General features: G+C 43.3%; 1 protein-coding gene across 2 annotated transcripts in view; it reads left to right on the forward strand.

Annotated features, from left to right (window-relative positions):
• The window catches only part of LPXN (leupaxin), a 47,894-nt gene that overhangs the window by 13,975 nt on the left and 7,348 nt on the right, over positions 1–26,571 (forward strand). For both annotated transcript variants that reach the window (XM_060606734.3, XM_060606732.3), the window contains exons 3-7: positions 780–826; positions 14,741–14,840; positions 18,282–18,449; positions 19,370–19,543; positions 19,626–19,707. In XM_060606734.3, the coding sequence (XP_060462717.1) occupies positions 780–826; positions 14,741–14,840; positions 18,282–18,449; positions 19,370–19,543; positions 19,626–19,707 (571 nt within the window). The remainder of the gene's footprint in view (positions 1–779; positions 827–14,740; positions 14,841–18,281; positions 18,450–19,369; positions 19,544–19,625; positions 19,708–26,571) is intronic.

Consider the following 26,571-nt stretch of genomic DNA (forward strand, 5'->3'; position numbering starts at 1 on the left):
TGGCCGCCTTCCTGTTACATGGATGCTCCAGGGTTCCCCCCAATCTCCTTACTTCTCTCACCTTCTGTGAGTCCTTACTCAAGTGGCGCCTTCTCAGTGAGTCCTTCCCTGATCGACAGATATATTTTCCATTGCCATCTTTCTCCCATTTCTCATGCCCTCCCCCCTGACTAGTTTTACACGCTACTGAATTTATTCTATTTTCTTATTAATTTGTTCATTATCTGCTCTCACCACCATAATGTCAGAGGCAGAGGAGACAATTTTTGTTCGTTCATTTCATTTTCTGTTTTCATTGCTGCATCCCTGGCCCCGGCACATGACAGGCACCCAATAAATATTTGTTCAATAAATAAATGAGTTGCCGGTCAACTACCCTTTAGAGACACACATATTTTATTTTTTTGTATGTCAGAGTTAGCCATGATATAGTCTTCCCCTAGACAACATCCTGTCTAGGTAAAGGAATCGCTCTGATTCTTTTTGTCGGTTTTATGGTTCCTATCTGAGTACGATCAACTTCTCTATTTCAGTGCTTTTTAGGGCAGGGCGGGGGACGCTGTTACTTGTTCACATGCTGGCTGCTTCGAATTTGGCCTTCTGTTATGGGATGGCTGGTTTTGCTCTGCCTTGGGAAAGAAAATCTCAGAGATACGCTAGTTATCAGTCCTATTTAGAAGCTAACAACATCCTCTAATTCTGGGCATAGAGGAGTGACAACAGTCTCCCAGCAGAAACTCATTGTTTGCTCTTTCTTCTCTGTCACTTATATGTCTTAGGTACAGCTCGTGTATACGACCCATATCCAGGAGCCCAATATCTACAGGTATGTTTTTTATTCACTACTTTAAAATATTAAAGATATTAGATGATTGTTATCAATCTGGGTCTGGACAACAAGTTGCTTTGCATGCGTTCATTATTAGAACTCCGGCGACTTCCCTCCTCCCCTTTCCATAGTGTTTCAGCAGAGGTGGAGTTCTGCCAAGCTCACTTGGCAGTTTCTTAGGGTGCCTGCCTTCTAGACGGGCTGTCCAGGCTGGTGGGCGCCACTATTTCCTTCACCACCTGGAAAGGTGTAAATCGTTCGAGTCACCACACGTTTCGGCTGGGCTACTCCAAATATCACGCTCCAGTTCGCGGAAGAGGAAACACCTAAAGAAATTTCAGCAAGACGCCAACAAAACCAGAGCTAAGATTAGGGTCGACGTGAGACAAGAGGGTCTCCGCAGCAGACTGACGAATATATACTTCTAATGAATCTGTACTTCTTCTTTCTATAGTTGTTCAAGATTTATTTAGCTGGCGGGCGGGGGGTGGAGGGAGGGTGGATTTCCTTTTAAAAACATTACATATTGAAACAGATCCACTTACTAAACCGTTTCAACTGACCAAAGCAGAATCAACAGTCTGAGAAAATGAAAAAGGCTGTTTTTCTCATTCTCTCTTCAGGTAGTGCTTCACAGTTTGAAAAATCAGACAGCTTTCTGGGAAACAAATTGAAGGACTTCACAAATTAAAAGGGAAACGAGATAGCAAAGGCTCATGCTTGGTAGAGTACCACACCATACCTTATTTGGTTCTAGAATTGCAGCCGGTCAATAGTGCACACCCATGATGCCAAATAAGGGAAGGACCTGTGTTACTATGAAGTCTTTTTGTAACTTCCCACCTGAGAACACTTTCTACTTGGATGGGAGTAAGGCCAATTTATATTAATGTAATTGCCAATTTGTTCCAGTTCCAGGAGACTGCCTGGTGGGTTGCCCCCTAGACCACCCTATCCCTCCTTCTTGTAAAAAAAAAAAAAAAAAAAAAAAAAAATCCAAAGAAGCGAAACAACAATGAAACCGTGCCTGGCACACATAGGCTTTCAGTAAATGTTTGCTTTTTAAAATCTAGGAAACCAAGGGGCGCCTGGGTGGCGCAGTCGGTTAAGCGTCCGACTTCAGCCAGGTCACGATCTCGCGGTCTGTGAGTTCGAGCCCCGCGTCAGGCTCTGGGCTGATGGCTCGGAGCCTGGAGCCTGTTTCCAATTCTGTGTGTCTCCCTCTCTCTCTGCCCCTCCCCCGTTCATGCTCTGTCTCTCTCTGTCCCAAAAATAAATAAAAAACGTTGAAAAAAAAAAATTTAAAATCTAGGAAACCAAGACTTCGATAGAAATATTAATGAAGACAGGAACATAGAACAGAAAAACCAGCACAACCAACAGCCAGTTTCCTATGTATCTGGCATTGCGATCAATTGATCGCATGCCAATGGAGAAGACTCACATCGTTTTCCCCTCAGACCTATTTCTTTCTCTTCTCTTGCTCCGGTCTGTATTCCGGGGGCGCTGACCCCTGTAGGCTGGGTTTTCCAGGCTCCAGGATCAGTTGGCTTTCGCTGGAGGGTGAAAGGCAGGGAAATTCAGGGTATTTCCTCCCCTAATCTCTCTCCACAGTGTTGGGGTCAGCAGCTACATGTCCTTTCTGGCTTCAGCTGGAGCAAGACAGGCCTACTGTGGTTCCATTCCAGCTTGTACCTTGGCCTCTGGCTCTTAGTAACTCCCCACCCCCTCGCTTAATGGCTTTCTGCTGTGGCTAATCTTTTGCATTACCTCAGTATCTGTTTGCCTCTTTAGTTATCCCATCACCTGTGTAATCAAATTTCTGGATTAAATTCCTTTGGCTTACTCCCAGAGTGCTTGTATTTTCCCGAGTGGGCCTTGACTGATACATTTTCCCCAGTACCGAATGACACTTGCTGTGTCGATCTGTATGGGAGACTGATATGAAATCCAGGTGGCCTAGTAAATAAGCAATAGCCTGGAACACATCCCTAAGGCTGATATAACTCGGAGCTGATAAGGCTCGCAGGTGTGGACAGAGCGTGAGACTCAGAAACTAGATGCCTGCATTCTGCTTCCACCGTTTCCTCTGGCTTGCTTAAATGAACCAAACACTGCTTTCAACCTTGAGACTGTATTCAATACCAGTGGCATGTGTAGCCATGTAGTAATATTTCTACTGTAGTTATATATCAAAGCAATGTGAAGGATAATTTAGAAACGTATACACGAACAAAAATAATTTTGGTAAGAAGAAGGAGAAACACCAATCATAAAAACATCGCAGAGGAATGAATAGGGGAAGATTCCAGCGAACGAAGCCCCTCACGTGAGGAATCTGTATTCTTTTGACAGCACAGAGCCTGCTTGGGATTCCCTCTCTCTTTCTGCCCCTCCCCTGCTCTCTCTCTCTCTCTTCAAACAAACAAACATTTTATTTTATTTTTTTATTTTTATTTAAAAAAAAAATTTTTTTTTAACGTTTTATTTATTTTTGAGACAGAGAGAGACAGAGCATGAACGGGGGAGGGTCAGAGAGAGGGAGACACAGAATCTGAAACAGGCTCCGGGCTCTGAGCTATCAGCACAGAGCCCGACGCGGGGCTTGAACTCACGGACCGCGAGATCATGACCTGAGCCGAAGTCGGCCGCTTAACCGACCGAGCCACCCAGGCGCCCCCAAACAAACATTTTAAAACAAACACCACACCTCTTGTATTTGTATATTATTAAAACCTCCAACTCACGAATTAAACTGTTGCCCATGACACAGCAAAGCACTTTTACCACCTTCAGGAAGTGAGGGGACCCATCAAAGGAGCTCTCATTTGGAGCTTCCTCTCTTTTTAGGAACACTTCCTGTAGTGATGGAATCACCGACTCTTCTGACCTTTCCATTCTTATTTAGAACATTATGTTGTTGATCCGGTTACTCTTTTTTTTTTTTTTTTTTTTTTTTTTTTTTTTAATGTTTTATTTATTTTTGAGACAGGGAGAGACAGAGCATGAACAGGGGAGGGTCAGAGAGAGGGAGACACAGAATCCGAAACAGGCTCCGGGCTCTGAGCCGTCAGCACAGAGCCCGACGCGGGGCTCGAACTCACGGACCGCGAGATCATGACCTGAGCCGAAGTCGGCCGCCCAACCGACTGAACCACCCAGGCGCCCCGATCCGGTTACTCTTAAGGTATCACAACAAGGGTTTCTCTTTCCATACGGCACCAGAAGTCTTGCTAAAAAGCAGTAAGAAGTGTTTTGGATAAGCACCAGTGTGCGCCGACTGTGAGGTGGACAGGTTTTTAGGATTATACAGACCCACATAAGAAACTACATTTCTTCTACACTGGGAAACAGGGCCGAGAATGTGCGGACAGCCTGGCTGCCTTTTGCACACAAGACACACGCCTATGGCAGCAATGACGAAGGGGTCAGGACCCCAAAGTGTCCTGAGGCTGAGCCTCTCTGTGCTTCCTTGGAAGCCTCTAAGGACTGAATCAAGCACTTGTCTACTTGAACATTTTTGTTCCTCAATTAAAAAAACAAAAAACCAAAACAAAAATTATTTCTGGCAGGAGGCCCTGTTGTACCTAAAAGACAAAATCTTTTCTCTTCAGAGGGGGAGACATCCACTTCCTCCTCCATTTTTCTTACTGTTAAATACTCAAACGGAAGTAGGTCAGTAGTGGGACATGTTGTGCCAAAAGACAGTCTTTTTTTCCTTAAGAGAGGAATGTTATCAATCACATTATTAGTCTTTCAAATTTTTGGCTAAGGGATAAAAACTGGAATCTCACTGTTGAATTTGCATGATAAAGATCTAGATCAGCATATTTTTATACAGTAATAAACAGTCAAATTTCCTTTTCTGAAACTTGCTTTTTTAAAAAATCTTTAGCTCATTTTTCTATTAGCTTGTCTTACTGATTTGCAGACTTTAATATTTGAATATTATTTATGTTTTAAGTATTTATGTATGTTGAATTTTTTTTGAAATCAGCTCTGTTGATGTTTTTTTTTTTTTTTTTTTTTTTTTTTTTGCTTTCACTTTAAGTTTCATGCCTTTCTTTTTTTTTCAACGTTTTTTTTTTTTTTTTTTTTTTTTTTTTTTATTTATTTTTGGGACAGAGAGAGACAGAGCATGAACGGGGGAGGGGCAGAGAGAGAAGGAGACACAGAATCGGAAAGAGGCTCCAGGCTCCGAGCTGTCAGCCCAGAGCCTGACGCGGGGCTCGAACTCACGGACCGCGAGATCGTGACCTGGCTGAAGTCGGACGCTTAACCGACTGCGCCACCCAGGCGCCCCATTTTTTTAATTTTTTTTTTTTTTCAACGTTTTTTTTTTTTTTTTTTTTTTTTAATTTATTTTTGGGACAGAGAGAGACAGAGCATGAACGGGGGAGGGTAAGTTTCATGCCTTTCTTAGGAAAGCCTTCATTACCCCAAATTATAAAAAAAATCTTCCATTTTCTTTTACTCGTTTTATGTTTAAATTATTTATGTCTTTAATTCATTTAAAACTTACGTGCAAAGTTTGCTAAAGATCTAAATTTATTGTTTCAAATAGGCTGTCGTGCATTTTGTGTCTACTACTTTGTTTATGAGGATCTGAAATGCCACATTTACCATATGCAAAGTTCTCATGGTTCAGGAGTCTGTTTCTGGGCTGTGTCTGCTCCAGTCCTCTGATTTGTTGGCTGAGCTGTTTCTTTTCCAACATCACACACATTTGATTATCACTTTATAGGACAGCACATCTATCGAGACATCTTCCCTCCTCACCTCTTTTTACAAAATGATCTTGAGTGTTCTGGCCCATGAATCTCAGCGTCAGCTTATTAATGAACTTGAATAATTCTCTTAAGATTTCTTTAGGAATTACATTGAACTTATAGTTTAATGGGAGAAACTGACATCGTATTATGCATCATTACTTAGGCATGTCTTGTATGTCTGCCACTGATTTTTCTTCACAGAAGCCTTGCACGGTTCTTGTTAGAGTTATTCTTTTTTTTTTTTTAAGTTTATTTATTTTTGAGACAGAGAGAGACAGAGCATGAACGGGGGAGGGTCAGAGAGAGAGGGAGACACAGAATCGGAAGCAGGCTCCAGGCTCTGAGCCGTCAGCCCAGAGCCTGATGCGGGGCTCGAACTCACGGACCGCGAGATCGTGACCTGAGCTGAAGTCGGACACTTAACCGACTGAGCCACCCAGGCGCCCCTGAGTTATTCTTTAATATTTTATATGTTTTTTTGGTGGTGTTGTGAACATGTGCTTTTTCCCCAACGGACTCTCAAATTGGCTACTGATGTCTATAGGAAAGAGACTAATTATTTCACTGTATTCCTGTACCTAGTAACCATCCTGATATTTTCGATACATTCTAATAGTTGTCCAATCATTTATCTTACATTTTCCAGGTAAGTGATTATATCATCTATTTAAAAAAGAAAATAAACGGGTGCCTGGGTGGCTCAGTTGGTTAAGCATCCAACTTCAGCTCAGGTCATGATCTCACTATTCATGGGTTTGAGCCCCACGTAAGGCTCTGTGCTGACAGCTTAGAGCCTGGAGCCTGCTTCGGATTCTGAGTCTCTCTCTGTCCCTCCCCTGCTCGTGTTCTTTCTCTCTCTTTCTCTCTCAAAAATAAATAAACATTAAAAAAAATTTTTTTAATAAAAAATAAAATAGGAATGAGAAGGCTTTGCCTTTTTCTTTCCAATATATAAGTCTCTTATTTTTACTTTTGAATGCATTTAGTAATGCAATCTGGAATAATATTGCAGACCAGCAGTGATAGTAGGATCCTTGTCCTCCTCTTCTCTTAATTAGAAATGTGTTTAGTATTTGACCATTAAATATGAGGTTCACTGTAGATTTCTTATATTTTATCAGGTTATAAAACTTCTTTTCCTCCATCTTCAACAACAGGAATGGTGGTGGATTGTGTAGTTCAGCACCTATCAATATGTTTATAAAGCTTTTTCTATTTTTTAGTATAATGAATTACATTAATCCTTTTTCTAATGTTGAACCATGCTTAAAAGACTGGCATAACACTATCTAGCCAGGATGTTTTTAAAACATATTTCTGCTGTCTTTATTAAGCTGCCCCCACCACCCCATCCCACATACACACATTACACGCACACTGTTCTCTCTTCGTCTGGTTCTAGTATTGCATTTCTGTGATATTTATAGACCTTATTTGGTGATTTTCCATATTTTTCTGTGAACGTGGAAATTTACACAGTGCTCCAAAAAACCCAGTTTTTGTTTGTTTTCTTTTTCAGTAATTCATGCTTTTACTCCTTCTGTTTAGTTATTTTAGTTTTGGTGGGTTTCTTTTTTTTTTTTTTCTTTTCTTTTTTTTGAGATTCTTGAGTTGGGTGTTTTGTTTATTGGTTTCTAGTCTTTCTTATTTTTCAATATCGCACTTCAGTCCATTATATCTTTTTCTTTTTATTTCTTAAAAAATTTTTTTTTACATTTATTTATTTTTGAGAGACAGAAAGAGACAGAGCACAAAAGAGAGAGAGAGAGAGAGAGAGAGAGACGCAGAATCTGAAGCGGGCTCCAGGCTCCGAGCTGTCAGCACAGAGCCCGACAGCTGAGCTCAAACCCACGAACCGTGAGATCATGACCTGAGCTGAAGTCGGACGCCCAACCGACTGAGCCACCCAGGCACCCCTCCTTTTATTTTTTACTTTTAATTATTTTAAATTTTATTGTAGAGAGAGAGAGAGAGTGCACGATTGAGGGAGAGGGGCAGAGAGAGGGAGATAGAATCCCAAGCAGGCTTCACACTCAGCACAGAGCACACATGGGGTGCAATCCCACAACCCTGGGATCGTGACCTGAACGGAAATCAAAAGTTGGAAGCTCAGCCAACCGAGGCACCCAGGTGCCCCTATATTTTTTCCTTTTAATAACATATCGCTTTTGACTCTGAAGGGTGTTTGTGTGTGTGTGTACGTGCTTCCGTTGCGATTTCTAGATAGGTTGAAAATTCAGTTTATTGGGGGGTTCCGGAAGATGGCGGCATAGGAGGACGCGGGGCTCACAGCGCGTCCTGCCGATCACTTAGATTCCACCTACACCTGCCTAAAGAACCCAGAAAACCGCCAGAGGATTAGCAGAAGGGAGTCTCCGGAGTCAAGCGCAGACTAGAGGCCCACGGAAGAGGGTAGGAAGGGCGGCGAGGCGGTGCGCGCTCCACGGACTGGCGGGAGGGAGCCGGGGCGGAGGGGCGGCTCGCCGGCCAAGCAGAGCCCCCGAGTCTGGCTGGCAAAAGCGGAGGGGCCGGACGGACTGTGTTCCGACAGCAAGCGCGACTTAGCGTCTGGGAGGTCATTAGTTAACAGCTCTGCCCGGAAAGCGGGAAGGCTGGAGGACAAAGGGAGGGAGAGCTGCTGAGCCCCCGGACGGCAGAGCTCAGCTTGGCGGGGAACAAAGGCGCCAGCGCCATCTCCCCCGCCCATCCCCCAGCCAAAATCCCAAAGGGAACCAGTTCCTGCCAGGGAACTTGCTCGCTCCGCGCAAACACCCAACTCTGTGCTTCTGCGGGGCCAAACCTCCGGCAGCGGATCTGACTCCCTCCCGCTGCCACAGGGCTCCTCCTGAAGTGGATCACCTAAGGAGAAGCGAGCTACGCCTGCCCCTCCAGCCCCCGTGCACCTTCCCTACCCACCCCAGCTAATACGCCAGATCCCCAGCAACACAAGCCTGGCAGTGTGCAAGTAGCCCAGACGGGCCACGCCACCCCACAGTGAATCCCGCCCCTAGGAGAGGGGAAGAGAAGGCACACACCAGTCTGACTGTGGCCCCAGCAGTGGGCTGGGGGCAGACATCGGGTCGGACTGCGGCCCCGCCCACTAACTCCAGTTATACACCACAGCACAGGGGAAGTGCACTGCAGGTCCTCACCACGCCAGGGACTCTCCAAAATGACCAAACGGAAGAATTCCCCTCAGAAGAATCTCCAGGAAATAACAACAGCTAATGAACTGATCAAAAAGGATTTAAATAATATAACAGAAAGTGAATTTAGAATAATAGTCATAAAATTAATCGCTGGGCTTGAAAACAGTATACAGGACAGCAGAGAATCTCTTGCCACAAAGATCGAGGGACTAAGGAACAGTCACGAGGAGTTGAAAAACGCTTTAAACGAATTGCAAAACAAAATGGAATCCACGATGGCTCGGCTTGAAGAGGCAGAGGAGAGAATAGGTGAACTAGAAGATAAAGTTATGGAGAAAGAGGAAGCTGAAAGAAAGAGAGATAAAAAAATCCAGGAGTATGAGGGGAAAATTAGAGAACTAAGTGATACACTAAAAAAAAATAATATACGCATAATTGGTATCCCAGAGGAGGAAGAGAGAGGGAAGGGTGCTGAAGGGGTACTTGAACAAATTATAGCTGAGAACTTCCCTGAACTGGGGAAGGAAAAAGGCATTGAAATCCAAGAGGCACAGAGAACTCCCTTCAGACGTAACTTGAATCGATCTTCTGCACGACATATCATAGTGAAACTGGCAAAATACAAGGATAAAGAGAAAATTCTGAAAGCAGCAAGGGATAAACGTGCCCTCACATATAAAGGGAGACCTATAAGACTCGTGACTGATCTCTCCTTTGAAACTTGGCAGGCCAGAAAGGCTTGGCACGATATCTACAGTGTGCTAAACAGAAAAAATATGCAGCCGAGAATCCTTTATCCAGCAAGTCTGTCATTTAGAATAGAAGGAGAGATAAAGGTCTTCCCAAACAAACAAAAACTGAAGGAATTTGTCACCACGAAACCAGCCCTACAAGAGATCCTAAGGGGGATCCTGTGAGACAAAGTACCAGAGACATCACTACGAGCATAAAACATACAGACATCACAATGACTCTAAACCCATATCTTTCTATAATAACACTGAATGTAAATGGATTAAATGCGCCAACTAAAAGACATAGGGTATCAGAATGGATAAAAAAACAAGACCCATCTATTTGCTGTCTACAAGAGACTCATTTTAGATCTGAGGACACCTTTAGATTGAGAGTGAGGGGATGGAGAACTATTTATCATGCTACTGGAAGCCAAAAGAAAGCTGGAGTAGCCATACTTATATCAGACAAACTAGACTTTCAATTAAAGGCTGTAACAAGAGATGAAGAAGGGCATTATATAATAATCACAGGGTCTATCCACCAGGAAGAGCTAACTATTATAAATGTCTATGCGCCAAATACCCGAGCCCCCAGATATATAAAACAATTACTCATAAACATAAGCAACCTTATTGATAAGAATGTGGTCATTGCAGGGGACTTTAACACCCCACTTACAGAAATGGATAGATCATCTAGACACACAGTCAATAAAGAAACAAGGGCCCTGAATGATACATTGGATCAGATGGACTTGACAGATATATTTAGAACTCTGCATCCCAAAGCAACAGAATATACTTTCTTCTCGAGTGCACATGGAACATTCTCCAAGATAGATCATATACTGGGTCACAAAACAGCCCTTCATAAGTTTACAAGAATTGAAATTATACCATGCATACTTTCAGACCACAATGCTATGAAGCTTGAAATCAACCACAGGAAAAAGTCTGGAAAACCTCCAAAAGCATGGAGGTTAAAGAACACCCTACTAATGAATGAGTGGGTCAACCAGGCAATTAGAGAAGAAATTAAAACATATATGGAAACAAACGAAAATGAAAATACAACAATCCAAACGCTTTGGGATGCAGCGAAGGCAGTCCTGAGAGGAAAATACATTGCAATCCAGGCCTATCTCAAGAAACAAGAAAAATCCCAAATACAAAATCTAACAGCACACCTAAAGGAAATAGAAGCAGAACAGCAAAGGCAGCCTAAACCCAGCAGAAGAAGAGAAATCATAAAGATCAGAGCAGAAATAAACAATATAGAATCTAAAAAAACTGTAGAGCAGATCAACGAAACCAAGAGTTGGTTTTTTGAAAAAATAAACAAAATTGACAAACCTCTAGCCAGGCTTCTCAAAAAGAAAAGGGAGATGACCCAAATAGATAAAATCATGAATGAAAATGGAATGATTACAACCAATCCCTCAGAGATACAAACAATTATCAGGGAATACTATGAAAAATTATATGCCAGCAAATTGGACAACCTGGAAGAAATGGACAAATTTCTAAACACCCACACTCTTCCAAAACTCAATCAGGAGGAAATAGAAAGCTTGAACAGACCCATAACCAGCGAAGAAATTGAATCGGTTATCAAAAATCTCCCAACAAATAAGAGTCCAGGACCAGATGGCTTCCCAGGGGAGTTCTACCAGACATTTAAAGCAGAGATAATACCTATCCTTCTCAAGCTATTCCAAGAAATAGAAAGGGAAGGAAAACTTCCAGACTCATTCTATGAAGCCAGTATTACTTTGATTCCTAAACCAGACAGAGACCCAGTAAAAAAAGAGAACTACAGGCCAATATCCCTGATGAATATGGATGCAAAAATTCTTAATAAGATACTAGCTAATCGAATTCAACAGCATATAAAAAGAATTATTCACCATGATCAAGTGGGATTCATTCCTGGGATGCAGGGCTGGTTCAACATTCGCAAATCGATCAACGTGATACATCACATTAACAAAAAAAAAGAGAAGAACCATATGATCCTGTCAATCGATGCAGAAAAGGCCTTTGACAAAATCCAGCACCCTTTCTTAATAAAAACCCTTGAGAAAGTCGGGATAGAAGGAACATACTTAAAGATCATAAAGGCCATTTATGAAAAGCCCACAGCTAACATCATCCTCAACGGGGAAAAACTGAGAGCTTTTTCCCTGAGATCAGGAACACGACAGGGATGCCCACTGTCACCGCTGCTGTTTAACATAGTGCTGGAAGTTCTAGCATCAGCAATCAGACAACAAAAGGAAATCAAAGGCATCAAAATTGGCAAAGATGAAGTCAAGCTTTCGCTTTTTGCAGATGACATGATATTATACATGGAAAATCCGATAGACTCCACCAAAAGTCTGCTAGAACTGATACATGAATTCAGCAAAGTTGCAGGATACAAAATCAATGTGCAGAAATCAGTTGCATTCTTATACACTAACAATGAAGCAAGAGAAAGACAAATGAAGAAACTGATCCCATTCACAATTGCACCAAGAAGCATAAAATACCTAGGAATAAATCTAACCAAAGATGTAAAAGATCTGTATGCTGAAAACTATAGAAAGCTTATGCAGGTAATTGAAGAAGATATAAAGAAATGGAAAGACATTCCCTGCTCATGGATTGGAAGAATAAATATTGTCAAAATGTCAATACTACCCAAAGCTATCTACACATTCAATGCCATCCCAATCAAAATTGCACCAGCATTCTTCTCAAAACTAGAACAAGCAATCCTAAAATTCATATGGAACCACAAAAGGCCCCGAATAGCCAAAGTAATTTTGAAGAAGAAGACCAAAGCAGGAGGCATCACAATCCCAGACTTTAGCCTCTACTACAAAGCTGTCATCATCAAGACAGCATGGTATTGGCATAAAAACAGACACATAGACCAATGGAATAGAATAGAAACCCCAGAACTAGACCCACAAACGTATGGCCAACTCATCTTTGACAAAGCAGGAAAGAACATCCAATGGAAAAAAGACAGTCTCTTTAACAAATGGTGCTGGGAGAACTGGACAGCAACATGCAGAAGGTTGAAACTAGACCACTTTCTCACACCATTCACAAAAATAAACTCAAAATGGATAAAGGACCTGAATGTGAGACAGGAAACCATCAAAACCTTAGAGGAGAAAGCAGGAAAAGACCTCTCTGACCTCAGCCGTAGCAATCTCTTACTCGGCACATCCCCAAAGGCAAGGGAATTAAAAGCAAAAGTGAATTACTGGGACCTTATGAAGATAAAAAGCTTCTGCACAGCAAAGGAAACAACCAACAAAACTAAAAGGCAACCAACGGAATGGGAAAAGATATTTGCAAATGACACATCGGACAAAGGGCTAGTATCCAAAATCTATAAAGAGCTCATCAAACTCCACACCCGAAAAACAAATAACCCAGTGAAGAAATGGGCAGAAAACATGAATAGACACTTCTCTAAAGAAGACATCCGGATGGCCAACAGGCACATGAAAAGATGTTCAACGTCGCTCCTTATCAGGGAAATACAAATCAAAACCACACTCAGATACCACCTCACGCCAGTCAGAGTGGCCAAAATGAACAAATCAGGAGACTATAGATGCTGGAGAGGATGTGGAGAAACAGGAACCCTCTTGCACTGTTGGTGGGAATGCAAATTGGTGCAGCCGCTCTGGAAAGCAGTGTGGAGGTTCCTCAGAAAATTAAAAATAGACCTACCCTATGACCCAGCAATAGCACTGCTAGGAATTTACCCAAGGGATACAGGAGTACTGATGCATAGGGGCACCTGTACCCCAATGTTTATAGCGGCACTCTCAACAATAGCCAAATTATGGAAAGAGCCTAAATGTCCATCAACTGATGAATGGATAAAGAAATTGTGGTTTATATACACAATGGAATACTACGTGGCAATGAGAAAAAATGAAATATGGCCTTTTGTAGCAACATGGATGGAACTGGAGAGTGTGATGCTAAGTGAAATAAGCCATACAGAGAAAGACAGATACCATATGGTTTCACTCTTAGGTGGATCCTGAGAAACATAACAGAAACCCATGGGGGAGGGGAAGGAAAAAAAAAAAAAAAAAAGAGGTTAGAGTGGGAGAGAGCCAAAGCATTAGAGACTGTTAAAAACTGAGAACAAACTGAGGGTTGATGGGGGGTGGGAGGGAGGGCAGGGTGGGTGATGGGTACTGAGGAGGGCACCTTTTGGGATGAGCACTGGGTGTTGTATGGAAACCAATTTGACAGTAAATTTCATATATTAAAAAATAAAAAAAATAAAAAAATAAAAAAAAAAAAAAAAAAAAAGAAAATTCAGTTTATTTTCTTTCTTCATCACAAGAATTGTTGGAAGTGTTTTATTTTTTTCTTAGGTGGGTAGATTTCTTATGATTAATCTGTACTTTTATTAAAGCAATAGAAGAATATGGTCTGTGTTATTTACTTCTTAGAATTTATTGAACCTTATTCTGTGTTCTTGTACACAGTTAATTTTACTAACAACTCGGCAAGTATTTGAATAGACTGTATTCAGTTTCGTGGGTCCAAATTGTATTCATCAATAATTTACTCCCAATTATATGGATGTGAAACCAATATTATGTACATTGTCTAAACTCGATCAGTGATCTTTTTTCTGTAAAAGGCAGACAGTAAATATTTTAGGCTTTGTGGACCACAAGGTCTCTGTTGGAACTATCCAACTGTGTAAGAAAGCAGCAGTCAACAGTGTGCAAATGAACAGTCATGGCCAAATTTGGCCCTTGGACCTTAGTTTGCTGATGCTTGGTCTTTATTCTTATTTAGTGTTTGTCTTTCGCCTGACAGTGAGAGAAGGTGTAATAATTTATAATTTAAAAAAGAATGCTATGATAATAAAAAATATATATTGGGCCATTATCTTCAAGCCATTTTTAGAAGCTGCTTTGCACCTGACTGTTGGGGGAAAACGTCCTGCCAGCTACATGTCCGGAGCATCTCTTCATGGACTTGAGAACAATGGTCAGCTTTTGAGATGACCAGAGGAGGACACGGAGACAAAAATGCAGGGAGACCGTGTTGAGATTTTTAGCCCACTACCTACTTTTTAAATACTCTCTATAGTTTTACTCACACTGAAGGGGTTAGTAATTAAAATTGCATTTTCTGGTATTTTATGTGTGGCTTAACATTTATCTGAGTGTTGATGTGTTAGGATTTGTTTGGTTTTTTTTTTTTTTTCTCTCCCTACAGTGAGGTCCAAGAGCCAAACAAAGCCCAGCTGCCTCCTAAAACCTCAGCAGCTGCCCAGCTGGATGAGCTTATGGCCCATCTGTGTGACATGCAGACCCAGGTGAGCATAGTTCCTGGGTGCATCTCTGTGGACCTCAGCTCTGCATCCCCCTTCGGAACTCTCAGCTGTCATTCATTTTCCCAGACTAAATTTAATTCAACCGTGAATTTAACTTTGTGGGATGTATTATCTGGGCACAAAAGATAATATGATATGGGCTCTGATCTCAAGGAGTGTGGAATGTGCTTGGTAAAGGGAAGCATAAGCCTGTGCAACATTTATAGAATAAAACACAGATGGGTTATCAAAATATACACAACAAACGTTAGGAAGGTAGAGAGGTCAAGGAGATTTTATCAGAGGTGGGGATGGGGTGTGGGATGGACTCTGAAGAATGGAAACAGTTTGGACACAGATGAGAGAGGAGGCCCTTCCAGTTGGGCATGAGCCTATGAGGGCGCAGGCATCTGAGGCTGGATGGAATGTGACAGGACCTTCAGAGACCCGCCTGAGTGGGACCGCGGAGGGCAAGCTGCGGCAGAGCCACGGAGATCAGAGTGTGGCTTGGAAAGTAGGGAGGAGGAGGAGTCCTGAGCCCCATACTCTGATAAAATCTGCCACCTCCTTCTGGCCTGTAGAGAGTGAGTGGTGAGCTCATGTGGCCTGGCAGGGGATGGAAATCAGAGAAGTGGACTTTAAGAATTTACTAAGGGAAGGGGCACCCGGGTGGCTCAGTTGGTTAAGTGTCAGACTTCAGCTCAGGTCATGATCTTGCAGTTTGTGAGTCTGAGGCCTGCAGTCGGGCTCTGTGCTGACAGCTCAGAGCCCAGAGCCTGCTTCGCATTCTGTCTCCCTCTTTCTCTCTGCCCCTCCCCTGTTCATACTCTGTCTCTCTTTCTCGAAAGTAAATAAACATTAAAAAAAAATTAAGAATTTATTAAAGGAAATATCTAGAATTCTTTCTTTCTTTTTATTCTTATTTATTTTTGAAAGAGAGAGAGAGTGAGCGAGCATGAGCGGGAGGGAGGGGCAGAGAGAGAGGAGACAGAATCCCAAGAAGGCTCCATGCTGTCAGCACAGAGCCCAACATGGACCTCGAACTCCTGAACCGAGAGATCATGACCTGAGCCAAAATCAAGGAGTTGGACGCTTAACCAACTGAGCCATCCAGACACCCCTCATCTAGAATTCTTAAAGTAGAGAATCCAGCCACTCTAAATTGGTTGGAAGCTTCAATATGCCCACATGAAGTGACTAAGACAAGGCAGTATATAAAAAGGTGTGTGACTGGGGAGGTCAGGAACCTTATCTTTGTGGCTCACCTTTGGACTCCCAATGCCCGCACAGTTCCTGACACATTACAGGAACAGATGAATAAACATCAGAAACAAATTTTCTTCCATGCCTGGGTACATTCAAAACTGGGTACATTCCTCAGTGCATTGTACCGCTGTAAGTACTAGGACAAAAAAAAAAAAAAAAAAAATCTACACTAGGAGTTTTAATTATGTTGTGTTTTCTAATTGATTTAGCATGTGTCATGGTTTATTTACGTTTAAAAAATATCTGTTCAACTGGGTGTTGTATGGAAACCAATTTGACAATAAATTTAATATTAAAAAAATAAAAAAATAAAAGATATCTGCTCATTTCTTGAATGGGCCATACATTCACGTTGTACAAAAATCAAAGTTGGAAAAGTTTGCAGTGAGCTATTTCCCTCTCAGCCATGTCCCCAGCCATCCAGTTCTGCCCGTTTCTTACATACTCATTCCGAAGTGTTCTGGAATATATAAGCAAGTAGACGTGGGTGTGGATAGATATATATGCATGGATATGTATATACATATACAATTGTGGTTTTTTTTACCTACTTAATAGGGATGGCCCTTTTGGGCCTTCTAGATGTTAACCTTTTGAACACTAATCTCTTCAACATTAAGTAACATTCTATAATAGAGGAGGGAGGAAATCTGTCAGATGATAAGTTTCTTGAAGGGAAATGAGCATTTTGGATTAGTGAGATAATGTGAAGTTATTTCTGGCAGTAAAAATAGGATACGAAGGCAAACAGTAACAGATCGTATATATTCAGGAGACTGCAGGGAGCCTGGCTGGCCTTAGACAATGGAGGCTTTTAGTGACTAATGAAAGATGAGATTGGAAAGGTAAAGTGAGGGCAGCGGATGGGAGGCTTTGAAGGTCTGTCTAGTGCATGCAAATCTGATGCCATGGAGGCCGTAGGGAGAGCACCTGTTTCCTGATCAGGAAGTATTAGGTAGATGGTAGTAGTAGCTCGGTCGGAAAGGAGTAGAGAGAGACAGAATCAGGACACGGAGTGATGAAGGACGAGCTGGGCATCTTTTTTGTAATTTGAGGCTTTTCCTTTGAATGGATTATAATAACTACCTTGGGGTTTTGCTTAAATAAATCCAATCCATCAGCAAGTCTCATATGACAGCTTCTCACCACCTTCTCCCCTAACACGGGACCAAGTCATTCTTTCTGGTTTGAACTGTTAACAATAATCTCCTTCCTAGCTGGTGCCTTTCCACTCTTGCTTGTCTACACTTAATCCCTCACTCAGCTACCATGGGGATCCTGTAGATCAGATTCTTTCACTCTCATGCTTGAACTCCTGCAGAGGCTCCATAACCCTTGGGATAAAACCTGAGTTTACCATGAGGGCCCAACGTGATCTTTGCCTCTCTGTCCATCGTCTTCTGCTGCCACACTTACTCTTACTCCCTCTACTCCAGCTCCCCTGACCTTCCGACTTTCCCCCTAACTTTTCTCCTCCTCTGGGCCTTCCTTCCTTTTGGAATGCGTTTCCCATGAATAGCAATATTTCTGGGCCCTTCCGTACATCATGAAATATCTGTGCAAATGTCACCTTCCTTAGACAGTCTTCTCTGATCACCTTCATCTAAATCAATTCTCTCTCACCGTCCCGCCCTCTGTTACTTCTGTGTCGGTGTAGAACTTATGTCTTATCCCTACCTGATGTTACATCATATACTTATTTCATTGTTTATGGTCTATCACCTAGAGAATATAAACTCCACGTGGGCAGAATCTAGGTCACCTTGGACATTGCTCTATGCCAAGAGCCTGGGGCTGTGACCAGCACAAACTAGGTGCTCAAAAAACATTTCAGAATAAATGGGTAAAAAGAAGATATGATTAATTGTTGACCTATGGTCATTGTAGGAGTGAGGAAAAGTGTCATCTTCGTACACTTGATTTCCCACGGTCAGAAAAGATTTACAAATGAAGGATGATTACTCCTATTTCATCTGGCCTGAGGAGTTTAGGATAAAAGGGAGATGAAAGCATTTTTATTGGTGTTACAATGTTGACCCTTCCAGTGCCTTGGAGGGAGGTTAGGTACAGAAGAAAGGATCCGTCAGTAGAGGTGAGCTTACAGGTCATGAAGAAGATGCCAAGGAAGGGAAATGTACATGACACTGATTGTTTTCGTGGTTCTCTCCCGGGTGCCAGGTTGCAGCGAAAGCAGATGCCAGCAAGAAGCACTTAGCAAACAAGCAGGATCAGAAAGCCTCCCTGGACTCAATGCTGGGGGGGTTGGAGCAGGACCTGCAGGACCTTGGAATTGCCACAGTGCCCAAGGGCCACTGTGCTTCCTGTCAGAAGCCGATTGCTGGCAAGGTGGGATGGGCCAAGAAGTTGGTCCTACAGCCATCTGTCTGTGTGTATGTCTGTGTCTGCCTCACCAAAGATTGCTCTATGGCCTTCTATTCTACGACATTTTAGTAATAGTTAATAACTACCCATCCCTTACAGTGCTCCAGACACTGAGTTAAGCACTTTGCAAGTATTTCCTCATTTACCGGGCACATCAGCCCTTCAAGGGACACTCTATTATTGTTCCTTTGGAAAGATGAGGGAAACAAGGGCTCTGGGATGTTAACTGGCATGTATGTCCAAGGTCTAGAAAGAGGAGGAGGTAAGATTTGAAGCCCAGGAGAGCCTCACTGCCGCGTGTGACTCTGAACCACTTTTCTGTCCTGCCTGTCCTGGGAGGGAGTCTCCCCCTGCTCCCTCTGTGCCAACTTCCTGCTCAAGTTGATTGATTATGATTTCTGCTGACTCAGCTCCAAATCGTGGCCGCAGCCTCCTGCTGTGTCATCCTTCACCAAAACCCACAGCAAAGGGCTTTGGTGTGGGGCGTGAGATGAGGTGTTCAGATCAGAGGAACAAAAACCCTCATCTGGCCTTTTCCTCTTCCAGGGATCCCTTCCAGGCCACCGTAGTCATCCCTGTCTGTCACTGCTGTGCTCGATTTTGCTTCCCCCACCCTCCGGAGCTGTGTAGCGGCAACCAACAGCTAACAGACTTTTATCAGCAACATTGGTCAGGAAACTGGACACCCCTCTGGCTCTCCATAATGCAGGGGCAACAGACCCCGTAGGTGGGACCTGGGTCTAGGCCTCCGTGTTGCGTAACCCCAGGGGGGCGCCGTTTACACGAAATACCGTGCGCCAAGTGCTGTTCAGAGCTGTGCAACCTGTAGGCCCTAGGGCACCCGGCTGCAGTCTCACGGTGGCCCAACTTCATTTCCTCCCCAGGCGATCCACGCTCTGGGGCAAGCGTGGCACCCGGAGCACTTCGTCTGCGCTCACTGCAAAGAGGAGATTGGCTGCAGCCCCTTCTTCGAGCGCAGTGGCTTGGCCTACTGCCCCAAGGACTACCACCACCTTTTCTCCCCGCGCTGTGCTTACTGCGCTGCTCCCATCCTGGACGTGAGTCATCCTCCTTCTCCTGCCGGGGCTCGTGGGTGATAGAACTGCAGCCCTCTGACGTCTCTGTGTGTTCCTTTTCCAGAAAGTGCTGACGGCAATGAACCAGACCTGGCATCCGGAGCACTTCTTCTGCTCGCACTGCGGAGAGGTGTTCGGGGCGGAAGGTATCGCTCTTCCTTGGTCGGTTGTGGTCGTCGTGGTTCCGGCCGCTGGCAGCAAGCGCCCGTTTCAGTACGCTATGCCGTCCTTCCCCGCCTTTCCCCAGCATTTAAAAATTTTGTTCGAATTGGTTTAAAAAATTTTTTTTAATGTTTGTTTATTTTGGAGAGAGACACAGAGTGTGAGCGGGGGAGGGGCAGAGAGAGAGAGAGACACTGAATCGGAAGCAGGCTCCAGGTTCCGAGCTGTCAGCACAGAGCCCCAGGCGGGCTTGAACTCAGCCTGAGATCCTGACAGGAGCTGAAGTGGGGCGCTTAACAGACTGAGCCACCCAGGCGCCACTAAATCGGTTTTTTAAATCAAAGAAATACTAATGCAAAACCTCAAATATCGGAGCGCCTGCGTGGCTTAGTTAAGTATCTGACTTCAGCTTAGGTCATGGTCTCATGGTTGGTGAGTTCCAGTCCCACACATCAGGTGAGCTCGAGCGCCCCTTTGGGTGAGCCCCGCTTCTCTCTCTCTCTTTCTCTCTAGCTCTCTCTCCACCCCCTGCCTCTGCCCATCCTGGGATTTTCTCTGCCCCTTGCTCACCTGCGCCCCACACCCCCCTCGAAAAAAAAAAAAAAAAGCTCAAATATTACATTAAGGGTAATACTGAAAAAGATCAATCCCTTGCTTTTCCTTTCTCCACCCCCAGATCCAGTTATCCTCTCCAAATGTTTTCAGCTTTTTTCTTCTGTTATGTACTTGTGTATTTTAAGGAATATACTTATATTACCATACATTGATTTTTTTCCCCTTAATTTTAACCATTACATATTAAGTTTCTACAGGGGAGGATGAGAATTTACTATCCCACTTACCCTCAACACACTCTCCCCCCCCCCTCCCCCATTCTCTCAATGTAAAATCAGGTCATAATTACAGGTCAGACCAGTATTCAGTGTGCACACATTGACAACCATGGAAATATTGTTCATTGTTAAGCCTTGTAGCAAACTGTGGTTAGAGCAGAGCACAGATTTTAAAACTGTTGTTTTTATATTATAATGTTTATTTTTGAGAGAGAGAGAGAGCGCCCGCGGGCACAGAGGAGGGGCGGAGAGAGGAGACACAGAATCCGAAAAAGGCTCCAGGCTCTGAGCTGTCGGTGTGGAGCTCGTTGTGGGGCTCGAACTCACAAACTGAGATCATGCCCTGAGCTGAAGTCAGCTGCTTAACCTACTGAGCCACCCAGGTGCCATGGAGCAGAGCACAGATTTTAGTGTCAGACTGCCCAAGTTCGAATCTGGGCTGCGGTATTTATTAGCTATATGATATCATTCAAGTCATTTAACACTCTGTATCTCGTTTTCTTCATCATGGGCCCAGTACTAATTACCTCACAGGGTAATTATGAGGACTTTGAGGTGCAATGGCAGTTTTGTGTTTAGAACAGTGCCCAGCACTTGGAGACACAGTAAAAATTAGTTTTACTATCATGGTATCCTTTTCATATAAATTAATTTTCTCCCTGAAGTTAATATTTAGATTTCTTTTTCACTGGCTCAATTTTCATTGTACCTAGCTCTAATTTATCTGACAGAGTTGTGGAATCATTCTCAAAATGGTCAGCCACATCTGGTAGTCAGTCAGTTCCACTCATTTTGCTTTGGGGACGTCTGCCCTCCCACCGCAGCCTGAAATGCTTCCTCCTCAGGCCTGCTGTGAAGCACTTATTCTGGGTCATTATCCTGGGAATTTCTTTTACTCCTTTACTACCTTTTTTGTTGGATCCTCTGTTTCCTGGATCCCCGGTCTTTTACTGCCTTTACGTTGGTGGAACAGCTCCTAGGAAAAGAGGAGTAAGAAGTAAAAGTCTTGAGACCTTGAATATCTGAAAATACTGTTATTCTGTGGTCTACCTTGAGTTGCCTGGACATAGAATTCTAGGTGAAAGGATTTCCCCCTCGAATTCTCAACACACGGCTTCCCTGTCTTCCAGCTTCCATGGTTGAGATGTCTTTATTAAGCTTCTGTTCTTATTCCTGATACTCACTGTGTGATGTTTTTCTCTCTTTGCAAGTTTTCTTTTTCTCCTTTCTTCTGAATTATCTTGATTTTTTTCCCCTGACTTCTTCTTTTTATGTTTGTTTTGAACTAGTATGACTCACACATGGAATCAGAAGGCTTCTTTCGTTTGTGTTTTTTTTTCCTGTCTTTTTAGGATTAACTCAGTAGGAAAACAATTCAACTGTCTCCTAAATAAAAATTTGGGCAGTCCCATGTCATTTCCAGTGACTCTTAATGAACAGTTATTTTTTTTTTAAGTTTATTTATTGGGGCACCTTGGTGGCTCAGTCGGTTAAGCATCCAACTTCGGCTCAGGTCATGGTCTCACAGTTCGTGAGTTTGAGCCCCACATCGGGCTCTCTGTTGTCAGCGCAAAGCTTGCTTTGGATCCTCTGTCTCCCTCTCTCTCTGCCCCTTCCCCAGCCATTCTCTCTCTCTTTCAAAAATAGGTAAACATTAGAAAAATAACATTTATTTATTTATTTATTTATTTATTTATTTAGAGAGCACATGTGTGCATAAACAGGGGAGGGAGAGAATCCTAAGCAGGCTCTGCACTGTTAGAGTGGAGCCCAATGTGGGGCTCAAACTCCTGAACTGTGAGCCCAAATCAAGAATTGGAGGCTTAACCTACTAAGCCACCCAGGCACTCCCTTAATAAACAGTTATAAATAGAAAATCAGTTTAAAACACAAAACACCTGGGGTGCCTGGGTGGCTCGGTCAGTCAAGTGTGGGACTTTGGCTCAGGTCATAATTTCATGGTTCTTAGGTTTGAGCCCCATGTCGGGCTCTCTGCTGTTAGCACAGAGCCTGCTTTGGGATCCTCTGTCCCCCTCTCTGCTCCTTTCCCACTTGCATGCTCTCTCTCTCTCTCTCTCTCTCTCTCTCAAAAATAAACAAACTTTTAAAAAATTAGAAAAAAAAAACCCCCGTAAAACATACAACTAAGTCCTCGGGTAATTCCATCTGTGTAATAGCTAAAGCATCCAACTTTAAGTGACCACTACTGTCCCTGGTTGGCTCTTTAAGCTGTGGGAGACCAGGGAAGGGGGTTCTAGCCCTTCCTCTGTCCTTTCCTACCTTTAGCATCCACCCCCTCACCCCTGTTGCTGATATCTGACCCCTCCATGGTTTAAACAGTGGAGGAGGAAGATAAGCCTGGAGGAAAGTACTAACTTTCCTAGTACTGCCATAAATTTGCATCATGCTCTCTGGATCTGGCATATGTTTAACTAACTTTCTTTTTTTTTTCTTTTTTTTTTTTTTCCCTTGGATGCTCTTGTGGATTCAGTACAGGTTCAATTTCAAACTCTTGATTACCCTTCGCTTATCTTAGCTAGCTGTTTTCTGCTTGGTACATTTCTTGAAGGACTCATTCCGCACAGATTATTTTTGTAGGGTTTTCATTGTTCCCTCCTGGTGATCTCTTAGAAGTGATCACAGTGGTTGCACGTGTCTCTGTCACTCACACTTTCGTATACAGACCATGGGGGACGGGCATGTTTTTCTTACAGTCAGTGGGTTTGCAGTTAGTTATCAGCTGTGTCTCTGTATTCAGCCAGATTCACTTGTGGACATTTCCCAGGGGTGAGTTAAATACTGTCAACTGTATCCCATTGATGGCTGGGGACACATATCCAGCTCTCTGAGTGGCCCTATTGAAGTCTCTCTCTTGACTTGAGGTTACCTGGAAGCATACCTCATCCCTCTTGGTGGTGGTGGCGATGAAGCACCCATACAGTTTTTTTCCAAAGAAGTCCCTCTCTCAGTTTTCCTTTCTCTTGACCTGTTTTAGATCCTCAGTGTGAGTGAGGAGTTCAAGAATTGTGTAAACAGCCCGTGGCTCTCTACTTTGAGGGATGTCCTAAATGTCACTTTGAAATCTGACATCTATTACTGGGGCGCCTGGGTGGCTCAGTCAGTTAAGCATCCGACTTTGGGTCAGGTCGTAATCTCACAGTTTGTGGGTTCGAGCCAGGGTCGGGCTCTGTACTGAAGGCTCAGAGCCTGGAGCCTGCTTCAGATTCTGTCTGTCTGTGTGTTTGTCTCTCTCTCTCTGCCCCTCCCCCACTTGTGCTCTGTCTGTTAAAAAGAAAAAGAAATTTGACATCTATTACATCGCTTGTGCCTTACATCTTGTTACACCGGTCTTTGTCAAATGCTGCTGATCTTTGGTTGTCCATTTCCTGTTTAAGAATGAGACACTAAAAGGTTAATTGGGAGCTCTGTGGTACAAGCAGAACTTGCTGACTGGTGGACTGAGCTGTGTGATACTCAGGTATCACATGAGTATCTGTGATGCTGTAGGCATTTTGCTGGGAAACCCCTGAATATTATTATTTTAGGTCTTTTAGGGCTTGACACTCTCTGGTTTGATATTTCCAGAATTAATCACTACATTTTGTGGCAGGGTGGGGGATCTGATCTAACAGCTCTTCAGACTTCCAGCCAATCTTGTTTCCAGACTTGAAAACTATCTTGTACATTCGCTTTCTGAGCCCCTCTGATGCTGTGGAACCCCAGCTTGCATTGCCTTGGTACCTCCCCTTTGCAGAACCGCAGGCTTCATTTTCTTGTTTCCTGCCAAGCTAGTTGCCACTCTTATACCTACTTAAAGTTTTGCAAAATTGTATTGATATCTCCTCTGTGGCATCTCCTCTCCTTTTCTCTTATTCCTTATGGGTGTTTCTAATGTAAATCATTCTTTATCATGTTGGTGGTATTTCAAGAGAGAATGAAAATAGTCCCATGTATCCTGCCCTTCACTGACATAGAGACTCACGTAAATGTCAGGCATGTTATTATGTATATTCCTAACTGTGAATCATTTAACCCCCACTGCAGTCTTGTAAGAATATTTTTATCCTACACGTAATCTAATTATAAATGGAAACACTGAGCCCCGGGAGGGAAAGTAATTTTCTTAAAGTTATACAGCTAGAGTCAGAGAGATGGAATTGAAACTCAGGTCCCATTTCTGCAGGTTCCATGCTTTTTCTACATCATCACAACTGCCGCTTGACGTAGACTCGATTCTTCTTCTGCTGTTGGATATCTTCACTTTCTTGGCACTCACAAGGTTCACTTTATCTGACAATAGACCCAGATACAGTAGCACTGACATAATGCACTAGCAAAGTGCTTTGTAGTAATTTGCTTGTTCACTGAAGCTTGTTCAATGCTCTTCACAAATCATTAGGTATTTCGTTTCCAGATTGCACTTTAGTTAAGCAGGATTTTTTTTTTTTTATTGAGATTTAATCTGAATCATATGAAAGTGTGTCGTGGTAAATTTGTATTGTACTGGTAGCCATAGAGGTGTTAGAGTTAGTTGAGTAGAACAGTTAGCAAGTGAGTGCTGCCCATGGATGATTATGATATGGATGGGGCGCCTGGGTGGCTCAGTCGGTTGAGCATCTGACTTTGGCTCAGGTCATGATCCCACAGTTTGTGGATTTGAACCCCACATTGGGCTCCGTGCTGACAGCTCGGAGCCTGGAGCCTGCTTTGGATTCTGTGTCTCCCTCTCTCTCTCTCTCTCTGCCCCTCCCCTGCTCATGCTCTATCTCCCTCTGTCTCAAAAATACATATAAACATTAAAAAAAAACCTTAAGATTATGATATGGAGGTTGCCTGAGAGCAGAACAATAGAACACAGGCATATTTCAAGAAGAGACAGAAGTTAGATCCAAGAGAAAATTATCCTATCCATAGGATGACCAGAAAGCACCATGAGGGTAGCTAATAATCACTGTTCTTGACTCCCGCCCCCTCTTAACAGACGAGGTGGATTGGGCCATTTATGACCTTACATACTCACCAGACCACACTTAAAACATTTATTGATACACCTGACAAAAGAAGGCCATTTATTAATCAGATGCTCCTCCTAGCTTATATTTTTGTTTTTATCTTTTGCTTTCTGCAAATGGGTCTCCTGCCATATGGTTGGTCCGTTAATTAGGTGGCATCCGCCTCACCTCGAGTCACATAGTCATACAGAGTTTCTATAATGACAGCTTAACCACCGAGCCTTCCGGGAAATTAAATTCATCTGCATTTTTGTTTCAGTTCAGAAAGTTCCTCTTTAAGGCTCAACTTTCTAAGCTATCAGGCCTTAGCATCCTCCCGTGGGGACCAGGTCCTCAGTGCCTGTGTCTTTCTTTTTAAATTGTTCATTATCCAGGCCATGCAGGTGCTCCCTAATTTCCCCCGTGGTTAAGAGCCTCACCAGAGTATAGACACCTCTCTCTCTCTCTGTGACACTTTTAATTGTTAGTGTTTCTCATCCGTCCTCCAGAGGTAATTGGCCCCAGAGAGAGCCTCCAGGAAAGTGACTGCTGAAACTTTCTCAGTTTATTGGATCACTAAATGCAGGGGCATCACAGCAACTTTGGCTGATTGCTTTTGATTCCTCTCCTGAGACTCACCAGAGGCAGTTCCTTCCCTGCTGTGTCATTCTGGAGACCAGCTACCCTGCAAATGCCTAGATGAGGGTCATTCCTAGGTCAGTTGGCATGTCTTAACGATTTTCTCAAGTAACACCCATTTACAGGCAAGTTCAGTTTTATGTCGCTTGCTTTATGGAGCATCACTGCAAATTCTTGGGCCCCCACCCCAGATCTGCTGAACCAGAAACTTTCGCGGGGGGGGGTGGGGGGGTAGGGCCAAGCAAATCTGCATATTGACAAGCTCTCCAGGTGTTGGATGCATGCTGAAGTTTGACAAATACGATGCCACACAAAAGCAAGGATTGCGGGTGCTGGTTTGTTTTCCTTAAATGGTAGGCCTTCCTGCATGCTATTGTCCTTGATC

Source organism: Panthera onca, chromosome D1 (genome assembly GCF_046562875.1).
Source record: "Panthera onca isolate mPanOnc1 chromosome D1, mPanOnc1 haplotype 2, whole genome shotgun sequence".
Lineage (NCBI taxonomy): Eukaryota > Metazoa > Chordata > Mammalia > Carnivora > Felidae > Panthera > Panthera onca.